We start from the raw sequence: 25,774 nt of genomic DNA on the forward strand, positions 1-25,774 counted from the left end.
AGTCATTGCATAAAATATTACCTTTCAACTACAGCGCAGGGCGGGCTCCTCGCGGCTGCAGAACTTACGTTACATTGTTTGAAGAAGTATGTCATTGACTTTTATTTAAGTAAACGTCCTTTTGTTATTAGCATTCACGTCATCTCCGGCATTTTCTATTGCTGCGTTTCGTCGATAGTCGATCTCAGGAGCGCTGCAATCGCTGCTTTCAACTCCACAAAGCGGGCATAAGCGGGCACGTGTAATGGCTGCGTGCGCCCAGTTACAATAAATTCCCGTAAACAGTAAAACATTTGAGGAATAGCAAAATCAACCCCGGCGTTCGTCGATTTCCGACTCGCTATGGGTGCCTACTTGTCGGAGCCAGTAACGGAGAAGTTCTCCTGCAACGAGACGGGGAGCCGTATATCATACGGCGCGTCGTCGATGCAAGGCTGGCGAATGAGCCAAGAGGTAAGACCTCTCTCGAATTTTGATCATGACGTGCCAGATCGCACAATTGTCGCTGTAAGTCAAAGACGCTCTAGGCGTCCGAGAACTGGGAAGCCGTGGTCCCGTTGATGGGATACGAGCGCCCAACCGTGTTTTGGTCAGCGGTGTTGGCGGGCTGGCCGGTCCTTTCTGATCCGTGAAATAGCGTGAAATACAACTGCGACCTAGGAAGTCGCGACCTTTCCATGCATGTGTTATTTGACTTGTTTTTCTTTGTTATGTAGATTTCGATTCTCTGCGCATGGCTCCCCTGACCGTGATCTAAACACTGCGTTCGCGTTGAGGCGGTTTGAACGCTTAGGCTCCGCCCACGTTGTTGATGTAAACAAACCTGACGACTTTCGTTCGCTCTTGCTTTCAGGATGCCCACAACACGATCTTGAATTACGATCGCGAGACGTCGTTTTTCGCTGTCTACGACGGTCACGGTGGTGAGTATGCCTCCGATCACTCGACGCAAAACCTGTAGATAACAGTTGCATGCCGAACGCCTCAGCCACTCGATCATTGCTTGCTACTTGCTTAATTGTGCAGGCGCAAAATATGTAATAACGTGCCCCCATGGTGCGCGAGTGTTTCTGTTTTGTGATGCATGTTGCTGAGCGATACTTTCCTTGACCGGAATCAGTACAGAGACTTTCTTGATTTACAATGCCGTGTTGGCTCCCACGTTTGGAGGGAGTTGGAGCTGTAGGCAGTTATTCGTTGGTTTCTCGAAGTATAACCATGTGCGAAACTTTTAGCGGTGCAAGAAGTAAATTAAGTATGTAAACCGCCCCGAGGCGAATTAATAAATCATTTGGCTGCTGCTGAGCGCGAGTTTATGGTTTGTGCCATACTGCTTATTGCCGACTGCTACTGCCGACTGCTGAAGCTGCATTCTCGTAAAAGTTCGTTGTATGAAACTCCTTGTTATACCGAAGCAGCATCCAACACGAAAATAACTTCGTTATATCCGATATTTGTTATAAACGTATATTTGTTGCACAGTGGTATCGGAGTGAAACATATTTACTTTGCTATACCCGATACTTCGCTATATCCGTGTTTGTTGTGCCAATGTTCGGTTCACATACTTAATTACTAAAGCAGAGCCTCCTAGTTTGCATCTCTGATGACTAAGGTGAATCTTTGTGGCATAAACCTTGGCTGGACTAGACCAAGCTTGGGATGGCACACGATGCAATAAGCTTTGTGGTACTGTGAATTGTGATGCAAGGCTATTCTCTGTTCACTGACGATTGTTAGTTGTGTACAGCATAGCAGACTGACCTTGACTGACCACCTTTTTATTCTTCACACCATGTTGACATACGTACCGACGACTAACAGGTCATATTTCATATTAATAAAGTTCAGATTACTGTTGAAACTTGCATTGCGATAGCTCTAGATTTCTCATTAGAACGAACCTGAAATACCTTTCTGTAAACTTGTGCACGGTGATCTTACCCCGTCGTCCTTTGGTAGTTTTAGTATCTGTTAAAAATACACAATAAAGATGTTTTCAAACAAACAAGGAAATAGCTTTTCCCCTCGGCATTCAGGCATCCCTCTAAGCAAGAAAAATTTTAACTAGGACAAGTATTCGAACCAAGAATAATGAATACAAAAACCTGCTGCTCTACTGGTACTATGCACCATCACTTCTTTATGTGCCATTCAATTGACTTTTGTTTATATTCTTGTTAACCCATCTGCAGATATCATGCAGCAGTTGTCTTGTAGCTGGCAAGGGTAGAGGCTTGGGTGTGTTGGTAATTCTTCATAACACAAGCACAGCATAAAAGACAGGGACAAGTCTTCTTTGGAAGTCAACGCCGTGTGTGTCTTTCTATGTTGTCCCCTTTTTTTTGCACTGTGCTTGTGTTACGTTGTCTTGTAGCATTACAATGGTTGATTACAATTAATAAAATGGCAGTGTAAGGGCAACGGTGTCACAGACAAATGTTGTGGCTGCATGGTTACTTGTCGAGGCAACTTTTAAATGCCTGGCTGTTGTAGTGTGTGCACTGGTAGTGACCTTGCAAAAGCTTGTGTTCTTGCAGTAAATTGAGAGATCGATGGAATGTAATGTCCCAAAGGAACGCAGAGGCCATGAGAGATGTATTGGCAAACTCTAGATTAACTTTGCATATCTGATTTGATCTGGTGAATGCTTGATGTTTGCCTGCACCTCGCACACAGGTGTTTTTGCATGCTGCCACTAGTGAAAGGCAACCACAGGGGCAGGGAATCGAACTCGTAACCTCAGGTTCAACAGAACACCTCAGCCACTGAGTAATCGAGGCAGATATGCACTCACAGGAGCTACAAAAGAACTTAATAGGTTCAAACCGGCTACAGCTACAATTGATTTTCGGCTGGAAGCCGGCACTGAAATGAAAGGAGTGCTCAGCGCCTGTTGCCTTGATGTGTTTTCTTGCTCATTGCAGGTGCCGAGGTGGCCAAGTATTGCGCCATGAAATTGCCCGACTTCGTCAAGACACTGTCATGCTACAAGGAAGGGAACCTTGAGGAAGCGTTACGGGAGGGCTTTCTTCAGTTTGATGCCAGCCTGGTGACTGCCACTGGCCTCAGCGAGCTGAAGGCACTAGCCGGGACGAGTTCCGACGACTCAGGGGAAGCGACTCCGGAAGAGGGTGAGGCGGACATGCTGCACGCCGAAGCCACAATGCCCATCGAAGACCTCCTAGCACGCTACAGCGGCAGAGTGAAGGAAGTTGTGTGCGAAGAGAAAGAGAGTGGAAAGAAAGGCGAAGGAGATGTGGGCGATGGAAGCACTGCTGTTGACAAACCAGAATCTCAGACAGGGGAGAAGCTCGTCAACGGGGAGAGCTTGCAGGAAGAGCAGTCAGTGCAGAAAGCTGACGATAAAGGTGAGTCCTTGACTGCCTCCCTGTGTAACGACTGTTAAGCATTGCTGCATTAATACTGTCTGCTGGGTGAGTTAGTGTACCTGCGGAGTTGGATTAGTAGCTTGAAAAAAAATGGCAGACGAAAGAAAGCAACTGACACAGATGACATTGCTCAACCTGTCCATTCCTCTCCTTTGTACACTTTCTTTCGCACATATTGTTTCTCAAGTGTGAAGGCTGAGAATGATTGTTTCTGTATGGGACCATCAATACTTCTGATTCAAGATTCATCTAAGATGCAAAGAGGGTCACTAAAAAAAAATCTTACATCTATATTTGACTGAAGATATAACAAAAGTTTTATCTGGTTACTGATTTCTAAAACATACACATAAAAAAAATGCAAGTACATTGAAGTTGAGTCTCAGAAACAGTGGTCTAGTCTCGCTTTTGTTGACTTCTTTGTGTTCCTGTCATGCAGTCAAAGCTGGAGGCTCCTGCGACACTGAGGCAGGGAGCTCGGCATCGCCATCAGGGTCTGCAGGTGCAGCCGACGAGCAGCCGGAGTCCGGGAGGAGATCGTCACGTCGGAACTGGAAGCCCTACATGGCGCTGGTCGCTGACCAGGACGCATCGTCCGATTCCTCAGAGAGTGGGGAGGACGAGGAAGAGTCTGAGGAAGAGGAGGAGGTTGAGGAGGAGGAGGAGGAAGAAGAAGGAGAGGAGGAAGCAGACGGGGAAGATGAAGCGTGAGTCGCTCATGCTCAACCTTTTGCAGGTGGATGTTCTCCAGGAGCCCTTTTGGCGCCGGATGCTCCTAGAGATACTGTGCAGTTGAACCTCAATATAATGAATTATTGGATATAAAATTACTCATTCCTTATTTCCTTTTTTGCCAGTATCAGCATGTATGCTTAGAACAAACATCAGGTATAACGAAAGTATTTTCATATAGATGCGACCTCAATATATTAAGGTTCAACTGTATGTGCTCTCAGAGAGAACAAAGTTGCACATTTGTTTTCCATTCACTGCTCACACTTCCATTCGTCGAGCACTGTCAGGTTGTTCAAGCTGAAACCATGCAGCATGGAGAAGCGGCCGCTGCCTCATTATAGTTTGGCACCTTCATTGATGACCTGGGCTGAACTGGACAAGTGCTTCCAAAATTAGTCTCTTGTTTTGCATGATGAACAAGCACAGTGGAACCTTGGTTCTAGGACTTTGAGGGGACCACACAAAACTGTTGTATAATCCGGACGTTGTATAATAAAAAAAAAAAACTGAAGAATATAAGCAGTGACGCTCAGTATTGCCCAAAAAGAGGGTACACGTCGCTTGAATAAGACCACGACACGAACCTGCACTGCTCCAAGGAAGATGGTTCAAATAATAATAATAAAAAATAATGACAACTAAGCATTGAAGGAGGTTTGGGCAAATCTTTATTCTCACCTATAAAAAGATTAGTGATCTTTTTCTGGACGTTTGCTTAGCCGCGACGCATCAGCCTCCTCTCAAGAGTTGCAACATTTGGCAGCAAGTCGCCGACAATGTTGCGTGCACAAACTGCCAAATGTTGTTGACACTACACAACACGCCCGCTTAAGCTTGAACGAACTGACAATTCGGAAACAAGTTCACTTATTGTCGTCGTGTGAGATGGAGATAGCTTTCCTTGGATGGTATTGTTGGGCGATCCCTTTCAGAGATAGTTTCACTTTCGGGAAATTTCGTGTGACTTGGCCCTGAAAGCGTCCCCGGCTACTGCTTTTGGCGCCCTGTCGAACTCATTATCAGTGCCAAGAGCACTGTCAGCCATGTACTTCGAGGAGATTAGTACCAGGTTGAGCCGAGTCTCGCGAAAGTGAAACTATCTCTGTAAGTGATCGCACGAGGTCACGCCACCTTCGAGCTTGCTTGAGTTTAAGTACTTCTCAAGAGGCTGCAGAACCATTTCATTCGGGAATGGTACCAGTTCACTACAAGGCCCATAGAACCCTTCCGACTGGCATCGCAACTAAAGAGCGCCTCCCACTGGTCCTGCCTTCTGTGAATCGTTGGCATCGAGCGGCTGAGCCACGGCAGAGTTTCCCTACTTCTCGGCCGTCAAAACCTCTCGTCTTTCGAAGCGGGCCTCATGTCGAATGTACTACGTTGCCATAACGTCACGAATAAGCGAATTCGAAGCGCGAAAGACCACAAGTCACGGCAGCACTGTAAGTGTAATGTTGATTCCAACAAAAAACAAGTTTTTACTTCAATCAACTTGTCTATAGTAGAGTGTACCTGAATGGAGGCATGGGGGTCCAGCGGATGCCTTGGCAAGCGGCAAGGGTGGTGCAAAAAAAAACTGAAATTGCAGTGCCGCTGCTGTCACCTTATCCTGAAACTCCAGCTGTTTCAGTAGCACCCATTGGCTGAGGTGAGCTTACAGGCTCAGTAGCTGTCGTCTGCTCGACTCACCATTGTTGTGTCGTTTGCATCGTTTCTGTCGCTCTTTCCCCATTTTATTTACCACAGGTCAGTGGGGAATAAAATCACTGTTTCTGCCACCGAGTATCAAAAGTAGATGCAACAGAGTGAAACGCCTTTCAAAGCTCCATGCAGCTACGGTAGGGTCTCTGATGTGACAAGCATCCGACCGGCGCACGGTCTGCTTATTCAGATGAATATAGCATAGTTTAAATGGAAAATTAATATCTTGGTTTCAGGACTGAGTCAAGCGAAATGGGATACAGAACTTGCACTCAGAGCAACCTCTCTGGAAACTTTCACAGAAAGCATCATGTGACTATATCCTCCTGAGACCCGGCTATGGAGATTTGTCCAATATATTGGACATTCATGAATGAGCCAGTAATCCTGTGACAAGGCTTTCATCCTCATAAAACTGCGCTGTCCTACTTATTGGACACCTGCTTGCGCCATCTATGCAGCTTTGATGAAAATACATTGTTCAAATTCCCGCCGAAACAGTTTCACAATGGCGGAATTCAGCGGTGCGGCGTTTTACAGCAGCTGCCGCAGAAGTAAACACTGTTTCTCGTATTTCTACCTGCTTTCAGGGCATATCTTTGATTTTATATTAAAGTTAATACAACAGCGTACGCGCAGAATGCGGAATTTAAACTGTTCGCGCGCTCACTTTTTTTTACGCTTCCTTTGATTTCGCGTGTCCATTACGTTGGACGCTAGGACTCAACCCGGTTATTTTGACCGCGCTTTTGTGATGGCCTTGTTATGAACAGCAGGCGGCTACTGTTGGCATTTAGCGGCTTGTGGACGAAATCACGTCTCTTTTTTTTCTTTAGGGGACCGGTCTCGCATGTCTGATGAATTAAGCCGATAACTTATCTTTTTTCAATCCATGGCTAGGACCCGCAAGACACCTATCGCAGGCGGTCTCGTAAGGAAAAAAAAACATCGATATCCATCTACCAGATATTGTGCGCATGTACGTGAACATGGCCGGCGTTGACAACGCAGACCGAATGATAAGTTACTACAGGATAAAAGCACGCGTCAACAAGTGGACAATCAGAGCCATCTTTCACCTCTTCGACATTGCCCTCAACAATTCCAAGGTGCAGTACACGCGGGACATACGCTCCCTATAGAAACAGCGGAAAGAAATACTGAAATATATGCAGTTCCGCCAATCTGTTGCTGAGACTCTCGTGGCTCAAGGGAAGCAGCAGGATGAAACTGAGAGTGAGAACGAAACCGAGTGGCATCCGCCATCAAAGCAGGCTTGACTGTCTCTTCGGGAACCCCAAGAAAAGAGCACTACCCTCTGCTCAATGCTTGCAGACACTGCAAACGCTGCCCGTTGCAGACTACAGAGGCTGCGACATGAAAATAAAGTTCTTTAGCACCAAATTGCGCCATCTATGCAGCTTTGATGAACATACATCATTCAAATTCCTGCCGAAACAGTGACACAATGACGACATTCAGCGGTGCGGCGTTTTACGGCAGCTGCCGGAGAAGTAAGCAATGTTTTTCGTATTTCTACCTGCTTTCAGGGCATATCTTTGATTTTATAATAAAGTTAATACAATAGCTTACGCGCAGCTCTTTGGCTCTTCTGCATCACCAAGGACAAAAAGGTGTTTTGAAGTTTCCCACAGGAAGTGAACACAAGAGCAAATTTTTTTTGACAGAGGAATGCTCTTTTTATGTACTTTATTCACTACTTTGCCTTTCGAGTTATTAAAATATTTTCGCACACGAGTTTGCGCACCATATCTGCGGTACGTCATTATGTGTGCGCTGGCTGAAAAAAGACCGGGCAGAATCCCAGTGTCCAATATATTGGACATCGCGCTGAGCTGTAACTATCAGGGCTATTGGAAAAATATTTAACACTTTTCGCCTTTTTAACCCTATTGACTTATTCTGAAAGTTTGGGAAAAATCTGTGCACCCAAATGCATCCCGGGTCTCAGGAGGATATCAACACTTTGAGCAGGGCCACAGGCCTTTTTGACTCTGGTCTCCTGCCATCAGCGTATGAATGCATTTCTCGTATACAGTCACGCATGGTCATTACCAATTGACTCATGCTCTAAAAATAGTTTGTCTAGTAATTCAATACATTCAAACCTGGCTATAATAAATTTTTGTGATCAGTTCATTATTGAAAGATTGAACAGAACTGCGCTAATCCAGTGTCATGGGTGAGTAACGTAGTTACGCGGTAGAGTCTAGCTATTTCGTGGGTTGTGCGTTGTAATTCACCTTATCTGGTACTTCTAAACACGTTTTCAAGCATTTTTTAATCTTATTACCCCTGCGAAATGATGCTGCACACAGAGAGCAAGGAATTGGACCACCTAACAGCAATACTTACAGTGCTCCACAGCATGTTTAGCTGCATCATTGAGCAAGAGGAAAGCAGGCGCAGTAAAAGAAGGGTGCTGCAGGCTGTTTTATGACACTGCTTGTAGGCTCTTGTGATTCAGTATAGCCATGAATATTGCTAAATAAATTTTGCACGTTTGATAATATCCCTGTCACACGAGCACGCAAAAACTCTTTTATGTAAGCGGTCTTTTACCAAGGTGAAAGACTTTTTAATGAAGAGGTGTTGTACAGCCGACAGCATTGATGATCTCTTTTTAGTGTTTCCTTCTGGACACGCTACAGAATGCATGGCGCTAGAGTTCGAAACGAATTTGGCCAAAATAAACTGATGTATCTCGAAATTTAAAGTTAAAACTTATTGTGTTACACATCTTTCAAATAAATTTAACAATGCCAGATTAAGAAACATTAATGGAAAGATTTATTGTTGTAGTTTAAATGCATTTGCAGAACTAGCAAAGTTCATATGTTTTTATGGGAATGCTGAGGCTCATATAACCAACAACACATTTTCTGTGCACCCAATTTGTCTTTAACAAAGTAAAATGAGTATTACTGGGTTTACTCGACTTGAAAAACATAAAATTATTCTTTATGATGAGCCTAGGCGACAGAAAACTATGCATTTGTGTGTTTTCTTTAATATCTGATAATTGCTGGCGCTCACTGGTTTCGAGGCTACTCCTTTTTGGCCATAAAAGAGATCAACGAACTCCTCCAATTCCAGGAAAAACAGCTTCCGAAAAAGAGATTGCTCCCTGTCGTGTGTCTGCAGGCGAAACTCTTTTGCGGGAAAAATCTTCTTGCTCGGAAGACTTTTGAGTGCTTGTGTGACAGGGGTATAAAAAGCACAATTGCTGTACCTGGGTTTCTTATAATCAAGTCTGACTGCAGTGGTACTCTAGGGGCTTCATAAATACTTATGAAAGAGTGCCAGTATTGTACTGTGTCACCTAGTTCCATCACGACATTGCTGAATTGTTTCACACTGGGAAAAGTGCGTTCATGGATTTTTATTGTCTAGGTATTGTTCTGTGAAGAAGTGAAAGTTGTTACCGAGAGCCGTAGACATTATTTACATGTGAAGTCTGCGAACTAGCGTGTTGCAGCCATAGCCTGGGTTTGGCATACATGAATAACAGCTTTAGTAGCTGAAAAAGAGGTGCATTGCGCGAGTGTTTGCTTACAGGGTTCTTGCAATGTCTTCCTGCCTGTTTTATTTCATTAAACCTGTCTCTCTATGTGTACTGGCCCTTTGAGCACCCCAACAAGACGCCTCATTTTTCATCTTCTGTGCAGAGGTTGTGGCGGCTGGAACGAGCGACTGAAGCGGAGACTTAGCCAACTCAACACATTGCCAACTGGTGATACTGAAACAGTGAGTCCCACTTCAGATCCCCTTTACGCTGCTAATTCTTTTTGAAATGCACCGGCATATCCATGATCGAAAGTACTCCCAAGAACACACTCAAAGAAAAGCAGAGAATTGTGTTTGCCCTCACTCCTTTATTCGCTAACATTTCTCGACTGAAGTGCGACGGCAAATTTTCTCTGTGATTCCTGCAATGAGTAATTGCTTGGGAAATGCTGCTGTACTTTATTGCCTTTGAGTAGGTGCTCAGTGCTTCAATTACAATGTTTGAAACTCAGGAATCGCCAGAAGCGGCATGAGAAAAAATAAATAACATGTTTAGGCAAAATATCAGACACTACCTGCTACATGTCACAGTTAGGAAGAGGATGAAGTGGAGAAAAGTTTCTTGGGGATGCTGAGGCTCATATAGCCAATCACCGATTTTTTCGACACCTTCGCGGCATCGCCACGTACACCACAGAATCAATGTACAGAGTTCTGAATATTTCGCTGCGCGTGTTTGAAAAAAAGATTTTCCTCTCACCGCTGCGCTGTTGTTGCTCAAATTTTGCAGAGCGATCGCATTTTGACATCGAATTCATCTAATGTAACACTTGGCACAGTTCATTGCCTGGATTTTAAGAGAAAAATTCAAATTTGCCTGCGCTTATGGGAATGCAAGCCGCTACCACGACGACGCAAGCATAAACTTGTGTCGCCGTCAGCAGCAGAAAGCAGGGTTTCAGGGAGTGCGGCCGCATGTTGCCCGCTCCGGGAACTGCCATGCTGCTTTCTGCAGCTAATGGCAGGCGGCACCCAGCCTTCTTCCCTCGTGCATGCGATATTGAGCCGCGATCGTCGGCTGACCCTCGCAAGTCAGTTATCTGCCCTTGTCGTCTTGGTTAAAGTGCATTCTGTAAGCCCAATTTTTAAGAAAATTATTCTGTAGAAAGCATGGCAAATCAAAAGGAACCGCACTGTGAAACGCACGGAATTAGATTTTTATGACCACACTGCTTGTGAAGTGTTAATATGGTAATGAGACTAGCTACAAGAACTGCGCTGAAGAGTTGCAGGAGGGTCATTGCCTTCTGTTCAGAACACGTTCAAGTTTCCTGTCGTGCGTAGGAGTGAGACCTGCTCCGAACATGAGTGTTGCTTAGCTCACACACACGTCTTTTCTCTTTACAGGCTGGCTACGACAGTGGCTGCACAGCCGTTGTTGGTCTCGTTCGAGGGCATCACCTCGTGGTGGCAAACGCAGGCGACTCGCGCTGCGTCGTCTGCCGCTCTGGACAGGCTCTGGACATGTCGCTTGACCACAAGCCAGAGGATGCTGCGGAGTACAACCGCATCCGCAATGCCGGCGGTCGCGTCACAAAGGAAGGGCGGGTCAATGGCGGCCTGAACCTCTCTCGAGCCATAGGTCAGTGTGCCACAAAGTATTTGCTAACTGCATCGATCAGAAGCATAACTGCGAGTCGGCTTAGTTGGAACAGATGGAGCGCTTTTTTGCTGGGTTGTTTAAGCTATAGTTCGGACAAGTAGAAAGAGGGCTGGAAGAACTAGAAATGAACTGAAGCATAACTGCGAGTCGGCCTAGTTGGAACAGATTCATCTTAAAACTTTTTGTGCGCAAACAAACAGGGACGAAGAATAGAAGAAACACAAGGACGAGCGCTCGTCCTTGTGTTTCTTTTATTCTTCGTTCCTGTTTGTTTGCGCACAAGAAGTTTTAAGATGCATTGATCAGCCGCAGAGTACAAGCGGCTGTTATTCAACATTCGACACCTTCGTATATGTTATGCAAATCTCTGAGAAAAACGTAGGTAACAGTTTAAGGGGGGATATGGGGATCAAAGCTAACTTTTTTATTTACCATCCGATTTTGATTAAATTTTGCACAGATGTTAATAATATCACATAAACAAAGCTGTGAAAATATGGTGAAAATATGGCTGCAATATCTGAAGTACTTCTTTGTTTACAAAATTGTTCTGCTTTCATTTTTGCAAAATGCCTGCACACCTGTATATTGGTGCTAGGAGTTCAAACAAACTTTGATAGCACTCCTATATGTATCCTCCATACAGTGACATTCCTGTAATTTTTTTAGCCTAACGGATTTTTTTTATATTTTCATTCTTTTGCAGCTACTTCAGTTGCATGAAAATCGATACTGTGAAAACAAAATATAACAAATTATTGAAGCAACTATTTTGAAAACAAAACATGTCACTGTGTGCAGTGGTGCACAACGAGTGTAACAAAACAAACGGTGTAAAAATATTCACAACGGTGGCTGAGATATTGGCTTTGCAAGTTGACCTTGGTGGTAGAAAAAAGTTTTGAGAAAAAGGTGTTTGAAGTTTTGGGCCATGTTTATTCGACTAGAAACCACCGGCCTTGTCGGTACAGGAGTCAGGTTGATCTCTTGGCTTCTTGGATCTTTTATGCTTGCTTTCATGTGCTTTTTGTGCCCTCTTCTTGCGCAACGCATTTTTCTCAGCTGCTCGACTCGCTTGAGTCCGTCGCCACCGAGCATGATCCTCCAGCCGCAAACCCTATCTTCCGTTCGGTTGCCGGCACAGAACGAAGTGACGCGCGGACAGTGGCGGCGGTCATATTCAACACTTCTGACAAGATGAATTGTGACTCAAGATGCGACTGCATGGTGCGACCGTTGCTGATGCACGGTTCGTCTTCACGGCCGCAGACGCACGCGCTTGGACCGCACTTTCGTCGTTCATCTCGGTGACGGCGGTGGCACAATCGGGGTACGTCGCGGAGCATTTACAGGGCGTTGCAGGCCCGGAAGCATCGGAAAAGGCGGTTATTAGTTCAGTATCATCACCACTGGAACTCAAGGCTGCAACAGCCTGCGAATTGCCCGGCAATGCGTCGACAGTCTAAGCTTGCGCGCGGACGCAACTCTGCTAGGACTAATCCATCGGATGTTCGGCGGCTTGCGCTTGCGGCTGCCAAAGCGGCGCTTGGTCGCGTATTTCGTCGTCCAGGCCCGCCAAGTTATGCTCGAAACCACAAAATGAAATAGAAAACTCAAATCCGATTAAAGCGATGAAGCGGCGGCATACGTCGAATATCCAACACGTAAACAAAGGGGCAGCAGCCAGCGCGCGAAGAAACAGGAGAAGCAGACGCCGCAGCAGCTCGCTTCCAGACCCGGCCAATGGGGCGGCTCATAGAACGCACGTGACGGAGCAAGCCAATCGGCGGCCGCGACAAGCAGCTCCGCGACCTTCAGACTTTTTGCTTTTTTATGCTTGCCCTTCTCTCTATCAGGAAATGAAAGAGAGGAGTCAAAAGGCGAAGAGGCGCGCTTTTCAACGGTACCAGCATGGCCGCGCCGCGTACTGCCGTTCCGGAGCTAGGGACGCTCGAAAACCGCGACTTTTCCACCGATTTTCACGAAATTTTCGCTGTATTGCCTTATGTATATATTTATTTATGGTACTTAGCAGTCGTTTTCAGCGGAAATATTTGGAAAACTTATAGGAAAGGGGTCAAAGATTCGAAATCTGCAACTTTCTAAAAAGTGATTTTTGGGTCGTTTTTCCGGAGTTGATCCCCGCGTCCCCCCTTAAAAGACAAGAAATGTCAACAGCAAACACATGCACCCAAGGCACTGACTTCCAACTTAGTTTATCCAACTCCATTGGGCTGTAGCTTTGGCTGTGAGCAGTGGCGTAGCCAGAAATTTTGTTCGGGGGGGGCTACGCCACTGGCCCAATATATATATATATATATATATATATATATATATATATATATATATATATATATATATATAGCTGCACGTTGCAGCTCCGCCTCCTCCTTAAGAGGAAGCTTTAGCTCGGGCGCTCCTATCTAAACACACATAAAAGAAGAATTCGTTTTTCTCGGCAACCACTGCACCAAATTTGATGAGGTTTGTTGCATTTGAAAGAAAAACTTAAAATCTAGTGCCCACTGGTTTCGAATTTTTCATTTAGGTGGTCAATTACTTATTAAATATTGGCCAAAATTGAAAATTTTCAGAAAACGGAACTATCAAGTTTAGAACTCCGTGACTCAACAATGAAAAATTATATCACAATTCTGTGAATTGCATCTAATAGTACATCTACAGTGGACAAAATAGATATGTTACACATGAATCTCAAAAAAATTTAGTATTGTGGAAATACGTCTTTTGCAGAACCCTTGTACACAACGTAACCAATTCACGTAAGATACACATTGACACAGCAAACTTGTCCGCCTTGACTGTTATAATAAATGCCGTTTACAGAACCAAAATATCTGTTCTTCATGTATAGCTAATAATTTGTAAACGTCGTGCTTCTATTTTCTCGAACTTTCGAATTTTTCAAAATGTTTTAAACAAAATTCAGGCCCTAAATGGAAGTTCTGTTTCCAACAGACACTAAGATATAGCTTTCTCTCTCAAATGCAACCAATTTCAATAAAAGCGATTAGCAGGATTATCTCAGAAAAGCGTTTCTGCGTTTTACAAGTATTTGAATAGGCCGCGTCGGATTGGGCCCGAGCTAAAGCTTCCTCTTAAACAATTTATCGAGGGATCAAATACATGAATAATAACTGCATTGTCATTCCCAAAGATGCTGCAAACGAATTCTTGAAAGCTACGCCCTGTAAATACAAGTAAAATATGTATTTTTTCATAAAATATTACGCTCGTATGTGCCAAAAATTGTGCCCAACATAACTGACGTCAATGCTTCCATGTTTTTTGTCTACTTATTAAGTAAATAAAATATCACACGAACTTTAGAACTAAATCAGTTCGAAACCAGGAAAGCAGTGCATGCCACTGATATGAAAAATTAAAAGGCAATGAACTGAACAAGTTGAGGACAAATATGTTAATGAAACTTTGTCATTCAAGAACCGTGCTTACATTTTTGTATATATGCAACGGCCAGTGAAAAATCTCAATGACGCTGTCGTTTGTTCTAATGTATTACGCAGGAGTAGCTGTCCCTTGTCGTGTATTGTGAGTAATTGCACCGAAGTTATAGTCGCGAAAGAGAGCACGCATAAAAAGCAGGAGTTCTGCAAGATATATGAGGGCAAGTCAAATGAATGAGCCAACAACGGGGTACCTTATTTAAAAGTAGTCTTCGTGAAAATTTAGACATTTGTCCTATTGACTAACGAGTAGCGTGATTCCCGTCTTATAAAACTCCTTGGGTTGCTGCTTCAAAAAGTCTGTATCTGGTTTCGTTGAGCTGTTTCTTTCGGTTGCCCCAAAATGTAGAAGTCGCAAGGTGACAGGTCTGAGCTGTACGGCGGATGTTGCAGCGTTTCCCACTAGAACTTTGCCAGTTTTCTATTGACCACATAAGCGACGTGGGGACAGGCATTGTCGTGGAACAAGATGACCCCATTCGTCAATTTTCCACGTTGTTCGTTCTTGATTGATTGATAGCCTCTCAAGATTTAGCGAATTCTATCAGTAATGAACCCTGTCGATCGAAAAAAAAAAAGTCAACAACACCTTTCCAGCGGAAATGATGGCCTTTACGTTCTTTGGGCGTGGTAAATTCGAATGTTTCCACTTTAAGCTTTGCCGTCGTGTTTCAGGCTCGTAGTAGTGGCACCAAGGTTCGTCCCCGATCACAGTTGCAAAGAAGAAGTCGTCATCCTCATTGTGATACCCGATCAGATGAGTCAAGGCAGCGCGAAACTTCTCCGTCTTCTCGCGATGGATCCAAATCTTGGGGATCGATTGCGCACCAAAGAGCCAATAACCGAGAAGCTCATGAATTATGGCGTGAACCGAACCGTGACTGATGTTCAGACGGTCTGCCAGTTCATCGATGCTTATCCTCCGTTCTTGTTTCAGCAGCTCATGAACCTTTGGAATTGTGGGGGGGATGATTGCACGATGGTTTTGGCCCGGTCTTAGAATGTCTTTGCAACGTCCTTTGAACCGTTTGCTCCAACGCTTCACAGTGGTCAGTGAAATGCAGTGTTGAACGTACACGGCAGCCATATGGTGATTAATTTCTGTTTTGGAAACACCTTCATCTGTCAAAAACTTCGCGACACCGAGCTGTTCAACTTTTGAAGTGTCCATAATGTGACGCAACCACATTCAGCCCACTGTATGAGAGCATTAAAGAACATTTTTCACACCTGCGTGTCACTTTTGTAAATGAGACATGCCATTCTCCAACGCGCATGCCTCGCAGGTAATGAGCCGAACCATTATTGCGTGGTTAGGGTAGGCTCACTTTCATTTGACTCGCCCTGGTACATTAGAAATGCGAAAATACGGCTTGATAAAGGACAAAAAAGTGTCACTGGAAACAAAGTTCACTGCATGTATACACGAAACCTCGCAACAATATATTTAAGTATACATTTAAGTCTCCAATGAGTCTATGTATGTAAGAAGAAGTAACTGTATATAATGCGTCAAACAAGCCAAATAAACATGTTGCACAATCATAGATTCACAGAATCCTAGATTTCGCCCCCATTTCATCCACTCCCCCCGATGCATTGCGCGCGACGGAAGGCGACGCGCTTGCTCCCCGCTTTTCTCCTTTGCGCACACAAGACTGAGCCACCATCGTCGGCTCACCCATTCTACCTCCCCTCCTACGCTTTCACTCACCTACAGCATGCAGCGCGTGGTCACGATGTTATCACCCTTGGACTTTATACGAAACGTGAGGGCGACGGCGACGGCAGGAATGCGCCTGGAGTATCCATATAATTGCTTTCGCAATAATATAATAAACGTGTCCGGCAACTGAAGCGTCCCGTCGCCCATTACTTTCCGCAAAAGAAGTATCAAAACCAACTTTCACCATGCGACAATTCGCTGCGCCGCAACAATGTATTTTTTTGTGTGAGGCGGAGGCACCGAAATGAAAAAAAAAAACGCATAGGAAAGTATGTTGGCCAGAATCGAATGCCTACTTCGGGCACCTAATGGGGCTATGGAAGGAATACCGAAGAAAACATGAGACGCTTGGTCCACTGAGAACCATACGCATAATGCTCAGTATCCTACAGCGGCGAAACAAGACTTTCCGGAAAGGTTCCGCTCAAGGAATGCGGTGCAATCCTTCGAGTCCCCACACTGATGGCGGCGAGCGACCATTGTTTTTTTTTTCTCGTCTGCTAGCCAGAAAGCGTCCAAAACTATGTCAGGTGAAAATGCACTCGGCCAGAGCAAACCGAACACGCACCGAAGTGCACCGCACGGTGGTCGGGGCCATACGAGAAAAACGCATGCGCTCTGCTGTCTCTGGCAGCCCGCGGGTAGGATAGCGAGAACAAAAAAAAAAAAAATATGAAGAGGCTCAATGTGTCCTCGCGAATAAAAGTCAAAGTAGAAAAAATAAATAAGAAGGTAGTTACTTTAGCTGGCTTTAGTGTCTTGACATGGATGTTCTGCAGGCGTAGGTTAAAAAAATGTTGATATTTTTTTATATGACATGACGGCACAAATGAACCACCCCAACATTTCGTCTCATTGGACCTCGCTGCCTTCTTTGTCAACTCGTCCGCTGGTGTGTTGATTTGGCTTGTCTCGTTGTATGTTCCGATGTAAGTCTTTAGAAAAGTCAATGGACCTCTGGCGTCAAATATTTATAACAGCATTAAACCCACAAAGTTCCGCAATTGAAAATCTAAAGCACAACTTTGTAAATGTCAATGCACCTTTCACATCAAGAGCTTATGAGATTTATACCTATAAAGTTTTGCAATTGATATCCATGCTCTCCATAGATTCCGTGGCCTCAGTGAGATGCCGCGGCGAGCCCGCTCACCATCAAAGCGCCTTTGAAACTTTGTGCTCGGATGGGACTGCTTGGCGTTATGTGACTCCCGGTTATGGGCATTGCCACGAAATCCAGCCCGAGTTTGCAATCTTCGCGGTTAAATGTCTTTTCGAGCGTCAAAAAGACATTCTAGACAAAATCCAGAGTGATTTCCGGCGCCGGGGGTCGCTTTGGTCGGCGGTGCATGGACAACACGAAAAAATTTCGGGGGGGGCTGAAGCCCCATAAGCCCCCCCCCTGGCTACGCCCCTGGCTGTGAGGTTGATGCTGGATCTTGCCTTATACATCAGCTCTTGGCAAACCTTTGGAAGACCTGGTGGAAGGCAGATGTGCCAAACGTAGTATTAGTCCCATTGCCTGCACATTCGAGAAGGTTTTTTCACAGATGTAACTATTGCTGTGTCGATGAGCTTGTTGCCTGATCAGACGAGTGGTAACGGGGCGACTAGTATGTCCACAGCCATCTTCTTCCTTGCCACCTCATGTGTTGGCATGTTGCTTTGTGCCAGCCATGTGGCCTGGGGTCCAAATTATTGGGACTTTGGCTTTGTGCCATTGTAGAAGTTTCTCATGCTTCAATTTAATGAGCTAAGCTTTTTTTATTTAAATTATTGTAAAGCTCCCTTCTTTTCCTCACCAGGTGACCACGCATACAAGCGGAACAAAGATCTCGAGCTGCGGGATCAGATGATCACCGCACTTCCTGATGTCAAGACCCTTGACATCAATCCTGCCACAGACGATTTTATGGTCTTGGCCTGCGATGGCATCTGGTGAGAGTTCCTCAAAGTGTGCTTCTGTGTAGGGTCGTAAAATCTGTTGTGCACTACAGTTGAGCCTACCAGCAAAGAACCTGTGAAAGAGAACTTGTGATAAAGTGTTAGCTCTTCCTGTTATCGAGCTGTGAAATCAGTGAAACAGTCTCTCAAACTGAAGACAAACATTTGTGTGGTAAAACCAAGCTGCCAGAACGAAATGTTTTTTGTTCTGGTTTTAGTTTCGTCCCACTGAAAAAAATTTCTGTTCTGGTTCAGCTTCATAATGAAAAAAAAAAATGATCCTAACAGTTCATAACGGGTTTGATTCGCATGCAATAATTTTTTTAACAAAGCAACGATAAAAACATGGTACTTCTTTTTCTCAATCGATGAATTATGAATTCTGAGATCATGCTCAGGGTCTCGAGTCAAGGCACTGAGCGTGGCCTTAGAGTATAGTCGCCGAAATGCAGGCTGGCGTTGTGATAAAACGAATTTAAACGAATATAATCGAATGATAAAACTTCGGTAACATAGCGTTGTACCCTTAGAAAATGAAACGATAAGCTCTTCGCCGTGAAAGCTCCGGGTTTTGCTGTGATGTTGATCTGCTAGTGCACCGAAAGGCAGGCGTAGGGTAGTAGAGCACTCAATCAACTATTGCTTACATTATCCCCGCCTGAGATATGTGCCCTAATGCTGACATTGCATGGCATCGGTCGTTTCGGATTGCCAACTTTCCCCTTGAACTGAAAACGGATAAAGAATGTTCCAGTTACATTCTCGTTATGTCAAAATGTTTTTTTTTTCCCTCTTCTTTTTAATTTTGTTTTTCATTTTTGTTTCATTCCAACACACTGGGTAAAACTGACCCTAGTTCTTGCTGTCGCAGTGGATAAGCACACGGAAGAATTTCAACAAAAATTTTTTTTACGATGCAGTGTGAAGGTAACAGCTTGATTTGGGTGAGTTGGCTCATACTGAATAACATAGGTGCAAATTTATCGGAAGGAAAAACAAAGAGACTGGAAAGATAGCTGTCCTTCCCATAAGTTTGTTGCGGTGTACCTCCGTTATTCAATGTGAAGGTGCGTACAGCCAAAGCTCCTTGCATCGTGTTCTCGCCATACAACAAGAAAATGTTTGAGTTGCAGTCCGATACATTAATTTGTAATGTTTAAGCTCTCAAAGCAATACCAGCGCTATAAGAAACACTGTAGTGGAGGTCTCCAGATTAATTTTCAAGCAACCGGGGTTCTTTAACGTCCACCTAAATCTGAGTGTGCGAATGTATTTGCATTCTGCCCTGAATTGGAATGAGGATGTCGTGGGTGGGAGTCGAACCCACAAGCCTGTGCTCCATGGGAGAACACCGTAACCACTGTGCCACTTTGGCTGGTAAGCTTTAACTTGAATATGCGGTATCCAGATTAGCAGTCAGGGGAAGTTTCACGAGTTGAGCGATCTTGCAAACCAACAATACCAAACCTTACACGGCCTTTAGTGATAACGTACTGGGTCATGAGAAGTTTGTAAGAATTTGGCAAATACTGCCAAATGAATCAGCATTGTGTTTGGTGCTCTTCGGCGTCTTTTTTAATTCGACCAATTTGGTCAGTCCTGTCAGAGTGAAACAGAAGCCTGACTTTATTACGACCAAACAAGCAGGGTGACATGTTTCTGCCACCAGCTACCACAGTGTGCTGCTTCTTCTTGCGAGGTAAACAGAGTACGTCCCATGCTGGAAGCACAAAGGTACACACACACACACACACTTACACACACACACACACACACACACACACACATACACATATATATATATATTCAATGTAACCTTACATTCACGGGGTGTGGTTGTAATATATGAAGTATAATTATTCTGTAGGAAGTGTCGCAGATAGAAAAAAAAAGTGCACTGTGAAATGCACAGAGTGACTTCTGTGACCATAGAACTAGCGCTTGCGCATCTTCCGCATCTGTATCTGCCAAGTACTAAACGGATATTAGCTTTATTATAAAGGTGGTTGACAGAGCATAATTGGAAATGCGGTGTGTAATACATGAAAAGCTTGTTGTCCCTAGATCTTGTGTAACGTTGTGAGAACCGTGCCAGTGACCTTTCTGTGGTGGCACAGGTCCTTCTTTCTGTCTTTCTTCTTGATACCTCGTTTCAAAACAGAAAAATTATTTCTGCAGGAACAACATGACGAGTCAAGAGGTGGTAGATTTTGTGAAGCGTGAACTGGACAAGGGTACTTCTCCACTGTCCAAGATCTGTGAAATGGTAAGCCGATCAATCACTGGCATTGTAGGCAACTCCAACTTCTCTCTCCCCCCTCTCCCAGTGTATGGTTGAGTTTCTGCATGATGCCCCTATGGTTGCTGTAGATGTGCAAATATGTAAGGGAACTAATTAATGAGTTAACAATGTTCCATCAGTTTGTTTTCTGCATGTCATGTTAAAGAGGAGTGTATTGCAGATGTCGTTGCAATGTTTTTTTTTTTTTAATATATATATGTTGTGATGCCCTCGGTAATATTTTTCATACGTCTTCTTGTACTTTCCAGCTATTTGATGCTTGCCTCGCCCCGGACACAACAGGCGACGGCACAGGGTGTGACAACATGACTTGCATCATTGTACAGTTCCATCAAGACAAAGACAGTGGCGACCATGTCGCCAATGGCAACAGGGGACAGAAGCGGCCAGTATCTCCAGACGGTGGAACCCTTGAGGGGGCCGAGAAGTCCGAAAATGACAGCGTAGAAGAGACTCCATCAAAGCGGCGCCGTGCTGACGGTTCTGCAACTACCAGTGATGTTGAAGCCACTCCTAACGGTGCCAAAGCGACAGAAGTGACAGATGCATAGACGTACAAACTCTGGCATTCTTAGTTTGTTCCCCCTTTTTTTCTTTTATATATATATACTATATATATATATATATATATATATATATATATATATATATATATATATATATATATATATATATATATCTCCCTCCTTGCTTCTTTAAGTCTCTTTTTGCATCACAACTGTTGGCCTCACTTTAGTGCCGCTTAGTGCAGAGTCCACACAGCGCAAGCACTGCTGTCACGTGTTCAGCACAAGCGCTTTACAGATTGGAAAGAAAGCACTTTCATTATTTTTTTTTATCTCTGCAAATTTCTTTTTTGGCTACATACAGGGACTCATAATTTCAGTCTTATTTCTAATTTGATTGCTCTTGTAGCTCGTAGATGCTGTGACCATTTTCCTGTGCAGGCTTTCTTTTGATAAACAAAACCGGTATGCTAGGAGAAGGCCCCATGAAGATAGAGCAAATGATTTTGTACTGTCTAATTTCAGAAATGTTGTTCGCCTGTGCTGTTGCAGAAAGAAGTTTTTTGAAAATTGTCCTAGCGAGACCCGTATTTGTACGTAGGTTCATGAAAAACGGAACACGTATTCTTGTCGGCAGTACGCATGCTGAAGTGCAGGCCAGGAGTACTTGCTTGCGTACTTGTCTAGCGTTACCTTGATCTCGGTCAGTCGTTTAGTCTTTCGAGAGCATTTGAACAGCGCAAGACAAGAAAGGAGCAGCGATTGTTCTGTTGTCTCTGTTTCATTTTTATCTTTAGCACTGTCGGAACAATGTCTAACAGCTGCCCAGCTTTGTGGAGAAAATTAGCATGTAATTACGTTCTATTGGTTTGGCAACAGTGCTATGGAAGTCTAAGCATGGAAAGTCAAGAACTTTAAAACACAGCTAAACGTTTGTTGTAGCAGTGGCGTGAGCAGGCAAAAGGTCCTTTATTTATTTATTATTTTTTCTTCTTCTTTAATGCTTTGCATATTGCCTTGGATCGCCAATGGAATATCCGTTTAGGCACAGAAGCACATTTCAAGACAGAGCTCCCAGTGGTACCATTTTTCACAAGCAAAGCAGTTCATTAGCAAATGTTTTCTATCCGTGTCGTGCCTGCAAAAGGTGTGAGGGCATCCTTGTCAAATGGGTGGTTTAACAGCAAGTTGTTAACTATCTTTTGCATAGCATGTCCCGTTAGCAAGCCCGTCTGATGAACCATGCTGATAATTGCATAAATTGGCACACTGCAAAGCTTGTAAATGTGGAACATGCAAATGTGAAAGCTTTGCACATTTGTGACAACTGTACTTCAGAAAATTATGCAGTGTTTCAGTATGTATCTAATTTTAAGTGCATTGCATTATGACTTTAAAATGTTGGTCGAAGGTGTAGTGTCTTGGCCTTCAGTTCATACGTTCCTGGGACTTCCGCTGGCCATCATTTCGCATCAAGTGTCGTCTCCTAGTGTTTTTTAAATGTTGTGCAGAGGAACTTTGTTGTTTAGGATGACGCATTCATGGGCGGTAGTCTCATGCGAATCAAGCTGCCGCCAGCAAACTGTTATGTTTCATATGATGGTAAGATATATTGACTCTTCTGCTGTAAGCTGACGTGCCTGTCACTCATATTTTGACTGGCATACCTTTGTTGACGTAGATCATGTGTAAAGCATATGCTGTTTCATAAGAGGCAACATTGGTGCAGCTTTTGTACTGTGTGCTACCATCTCATACACATGCAAAGTTTTAGCACTGGTTAATTTCTTGGTTGTTGCCCCAAATCCATGTGCAAGGAATGGTGCTTGTACATATCTCAAGGCACAGTTGCCAGGATGTTTGCATCACTATTCTCTCTCTCTTTTTTTTTTTTTTTTTGCTCCTGTTATGTCTTGTATGCACTGTATGCTTGTAAATAATTGCTGCTTTTTCTCAGACATGCTATGTTCAACAAAGAAGCATCACACACAAATATAAAGTTCATGGAAGAAGCGATATACTGTATCATAATTTTTTTTAAACACAAGTATTCTAGGTACAGTACATCAGCCATTATGACACTTTGACACGTGCAGCGGTTTGTTATACAACAGACATTTTCTCTGTCCATTTCAAACCAAGGAAGAAAGAAAAAGTGATAATCTGCATGGATCTGTGTATAAACTTCCATGGATGGCTGCTGTTGCTTTTGCTGCACTCGTTCAGTTTCCAACTGGGGAAAAAAAATGATTCTTAAGAAATTGTATTGAAAGTATGATGTTGCAGCGTCATTTCTTTCGAGTGATCAATTACTTATGAACACTTGCGCCTGCTCTGACATGAAAGCTGCTCTGTGGTGACTGGCACATTCACCTTGAAGAGGCCCTCTTTAAATTTCAAGAATGCCGATCCTGGAATATGACAAATCAGTTCTGCAGAATCCCGCAAGGTGGAGGAAGTATTCATGAAAGGTAAAATTGTCATCCACCCGAACGTAGCACGAAGGTACAAAGGATACCCATGTGGGTTTCTATGTAGCCTCCTTCCACCTTGCAGAATTCCGCAGAACTTATTTGCCATATTCTGTGTCCCTGTGCTTCGTGTTGATTCATTCTCCCTCGCTGCTACGATCTGCTAGCCTCCTGGTTAGCTCGCGTAATAGAACGACCGCCTTAGGCGCTGGCACCAGGTTCGAATCCCAGAACAGAATGAATTCAGCATGCATACGTAGAGCACTCTGAGTAAATGCTGCTCCAGTAACTCTCAAAGCACAGTCGCTACAGTTTCACAGCTCTTAGGGCGCCCCTAAACCACTCTGAGCTTTGAAATGTGTAGCACTCTACAACAAATATACAGCCGCAAGCATTTTTCAGAATTCACAGGCATTTGCTGAAGGATTACGCACTCGCTGCAGTTTCTTTATTGCCTTCACATTCCCCTCGTCACTGCGTACAACTGCTGGCAGCGCAGTGAAAGCTACAGGTTGTATCAGCCAGAAGGTATCCTTCATTTTCCGCCTCTGATTCACGATGCTGGTTGAATGGCAGCTTTATGGAAGGATCAGCGACACATAATGGACAAGCCTCTCTTCCCTTTTTTGGAACACACAGCCAGCTTTCATCATGCTGGCACTCTCGCGCATCATCAATTGACCAATGGACAGCTTCCAAACCCTGGCGACAGCGTGCACATGACCCTACTGGTGTCGTGACTCCTGAAGTATGGACTGGAAAAACCCGGAGAGGAACACAGGATTGTTTATTATTGCGATAGCAATTATATAGAATTAATGATATCTTAATTCAAATCAAGAAAAAGAAATGGGCAGGACATGTAATGAGGAGGGAAGATAAACTGATGGTCGTTAAGAGTTATGGACTGGATTCCAAGGAAAGGGAAGCGTAGCAGGGGGCGACAGAAAGTTTGGTGGGCGGATTAAGAAGTTTGCTGGGACAACATGGCCACATTTAGTACATGACCGGGGTAATTGGAGAAGTATGGGAGAGGCCTTTGCCCTGCAGTGGGTGTAACCAGGCTGATGATGATGATGATGAATTATATAGACACTCCAGGCGCATTTCTGCCGTCGCCGTGAAGTTCCATATAAAGTTAAGGGCGATGAAATAGTCGCCGCGTGCCGTGTGTTGTATATGTGATGGTGAGCCGGCGAACGCGGCTCAATGTCGCTTGCACAAGCGAGGAAGGCGGGGCGGAAGCGCACCTCTTCTGTCGCGCGCAACCCGCAGGGGCGAGGTGAGCTAGGAGGGGCTTTATTATCCGCCTGGTTACGGCACTGCCATGCAGACGCTGCATCTTGAAAGAGATCTGTGATGTTTGCAGAGTGCGCGTTGTGCCGGTAGCTTCTTATGCACTGTGCTTTCGACGTTTCGTTCGCATTGAAGCGATGGATGTACGAAGGTCAATGCGCTCACTGCTGCTGCCGCGATTCCTCACTCCAGCGTTTTGACTGCAAGTTTTCGTGGTCGTCGACCAAAATGTGTTCATGTTTACCTGTGCGGGCGTGAAACCATGCTTGTTAATTTAGTTATAGTCGGGTACAACTTTAGAAAAAAAGGGGGCGTTTACTCCTCCGAGGCGGATGCACACGAGCATCCACCAATGGGCGTGCACTCTGGACTGACGTCATAAGACAGACGGCTGGTGACCCCACCGACAAAGAAGATGGCCACCCGTGCTTCGAACTGGGCTAAGTCGCATCAGCTGTGTGCGTCAGCCCCTCGTCAAAGTGAATTCCCGAACTGTCTCTGATGGTCTATCATGCCGGAAATATCACTGCGAGCTTACGATGCACCATTTGTACCGTCTGCGTTTATTCTGAGCCGTGACCTGGATAGAAAGCGAATGTTTGAGTTTATACGGCCGATAAAAATATCCTTACTTCGTATAGCTATCTACTAATTTGCTATTGCAATCAGTGCTTCGCCTTTTGGGCGAAAGAAACGGCAACCTTTTTAATTTATGGCTTCCCCGCAGCACCTTGTGTTGCCATGTTCACCAAAGATAATTGTCACGGCATTCTGTGCACAATACACATTTAATTAAAATGTGTTCAAAATTTCAAAGGTAGTTTAGGTACCCTTAAAAAAATATAGCAGACGGCAGTTTCTCTGGCTCTGAACTCTCTTGCAGTACTATGACTGCAACATTTTCTCTCGGTGAAGACTACGTTTCTCTAATAATTGTGCACATCAGCTACAAAAGAATGGCCAGGAACTCTTAATTTATAGAGTAGTTTGGGCAAAGTGGTGGGTATTGCTGTTAAAAGGTA

General features: G+C 44.4%; 1 protein-coding gene across 1 annotated transcript; it reads left to right on the plus strand.

Moving 5' to 3' along the window:
- Nucleotides 1-54: 54 nt before the first annotated feature.
- Nucleotides 55-21,102, plus strand: LOC135921030 (protein phosphatase 1G). The gene is made up of 9 exons (XM_065455331.1): nucleotides 55-453; nucleotides 854-923; nucleotides 2,928-3,371; nucleotides 3,832-4,099; nucleotides 9,518-9,596; nucleotides 10,764-10,998; nucleotides 18,039-18,171; nucleotides 20,356-20,443; nucleotides 20,728-21,102. Exons 1-9 carry the CDS (start codon nucleotides 343-345, stop codon nucleotides 21,028-21,030), a joined length of 1,731 nt encoding a protein of 576 aa, XP_065311403.1. The 5' UTR covers nucleotides 55-342; the 3' UTR covers nucleotides 21,031-21,102.
- The last annotated feature ends 4,672 nt before the right edge of the window (nucleotides 21,103-25,774 follow it).

The sequence above is a fragment of the Dermacentor albipictus genome, chromosome 6 (assembly GCF_038994185.2).
Source record: "Dermacentor albipictus isolate Rhodes 1998 colony chromosome 6, USDA_Dalb.pri_finalv2, whole genome shotgun sequence".
Classification (NCBI taxonomy): Eukaryota; Metazoa; Arthropoda; class Arachnida; order Ixodida; family Ixodidae; genus Dermacentor; species Dermacentor albipictus.

Coding starts and splice junctions, on each gene's coding strand:
- LOC135921030 (XM_065455331.1), top strand. CDS start 343: ATGGGTGCCTACTTGTCGGAGCCAGTAACGGAGAAGTTCTCCTGCAAC. Junction 9,597..10,763: donor CAACTGGTGATACTGAAACA/GTGAGTCCCACT, acceptor TTCTCTTTACAG/GCTGGCTACGACAGTGGCTG. Junction 10,999..18,038: donor GAACCTCTCTCGAGCCATAG/GTCAGTGTGCCA, acceptor TTTCCTCACCAG/GTGACCACGCATACAAGCGG.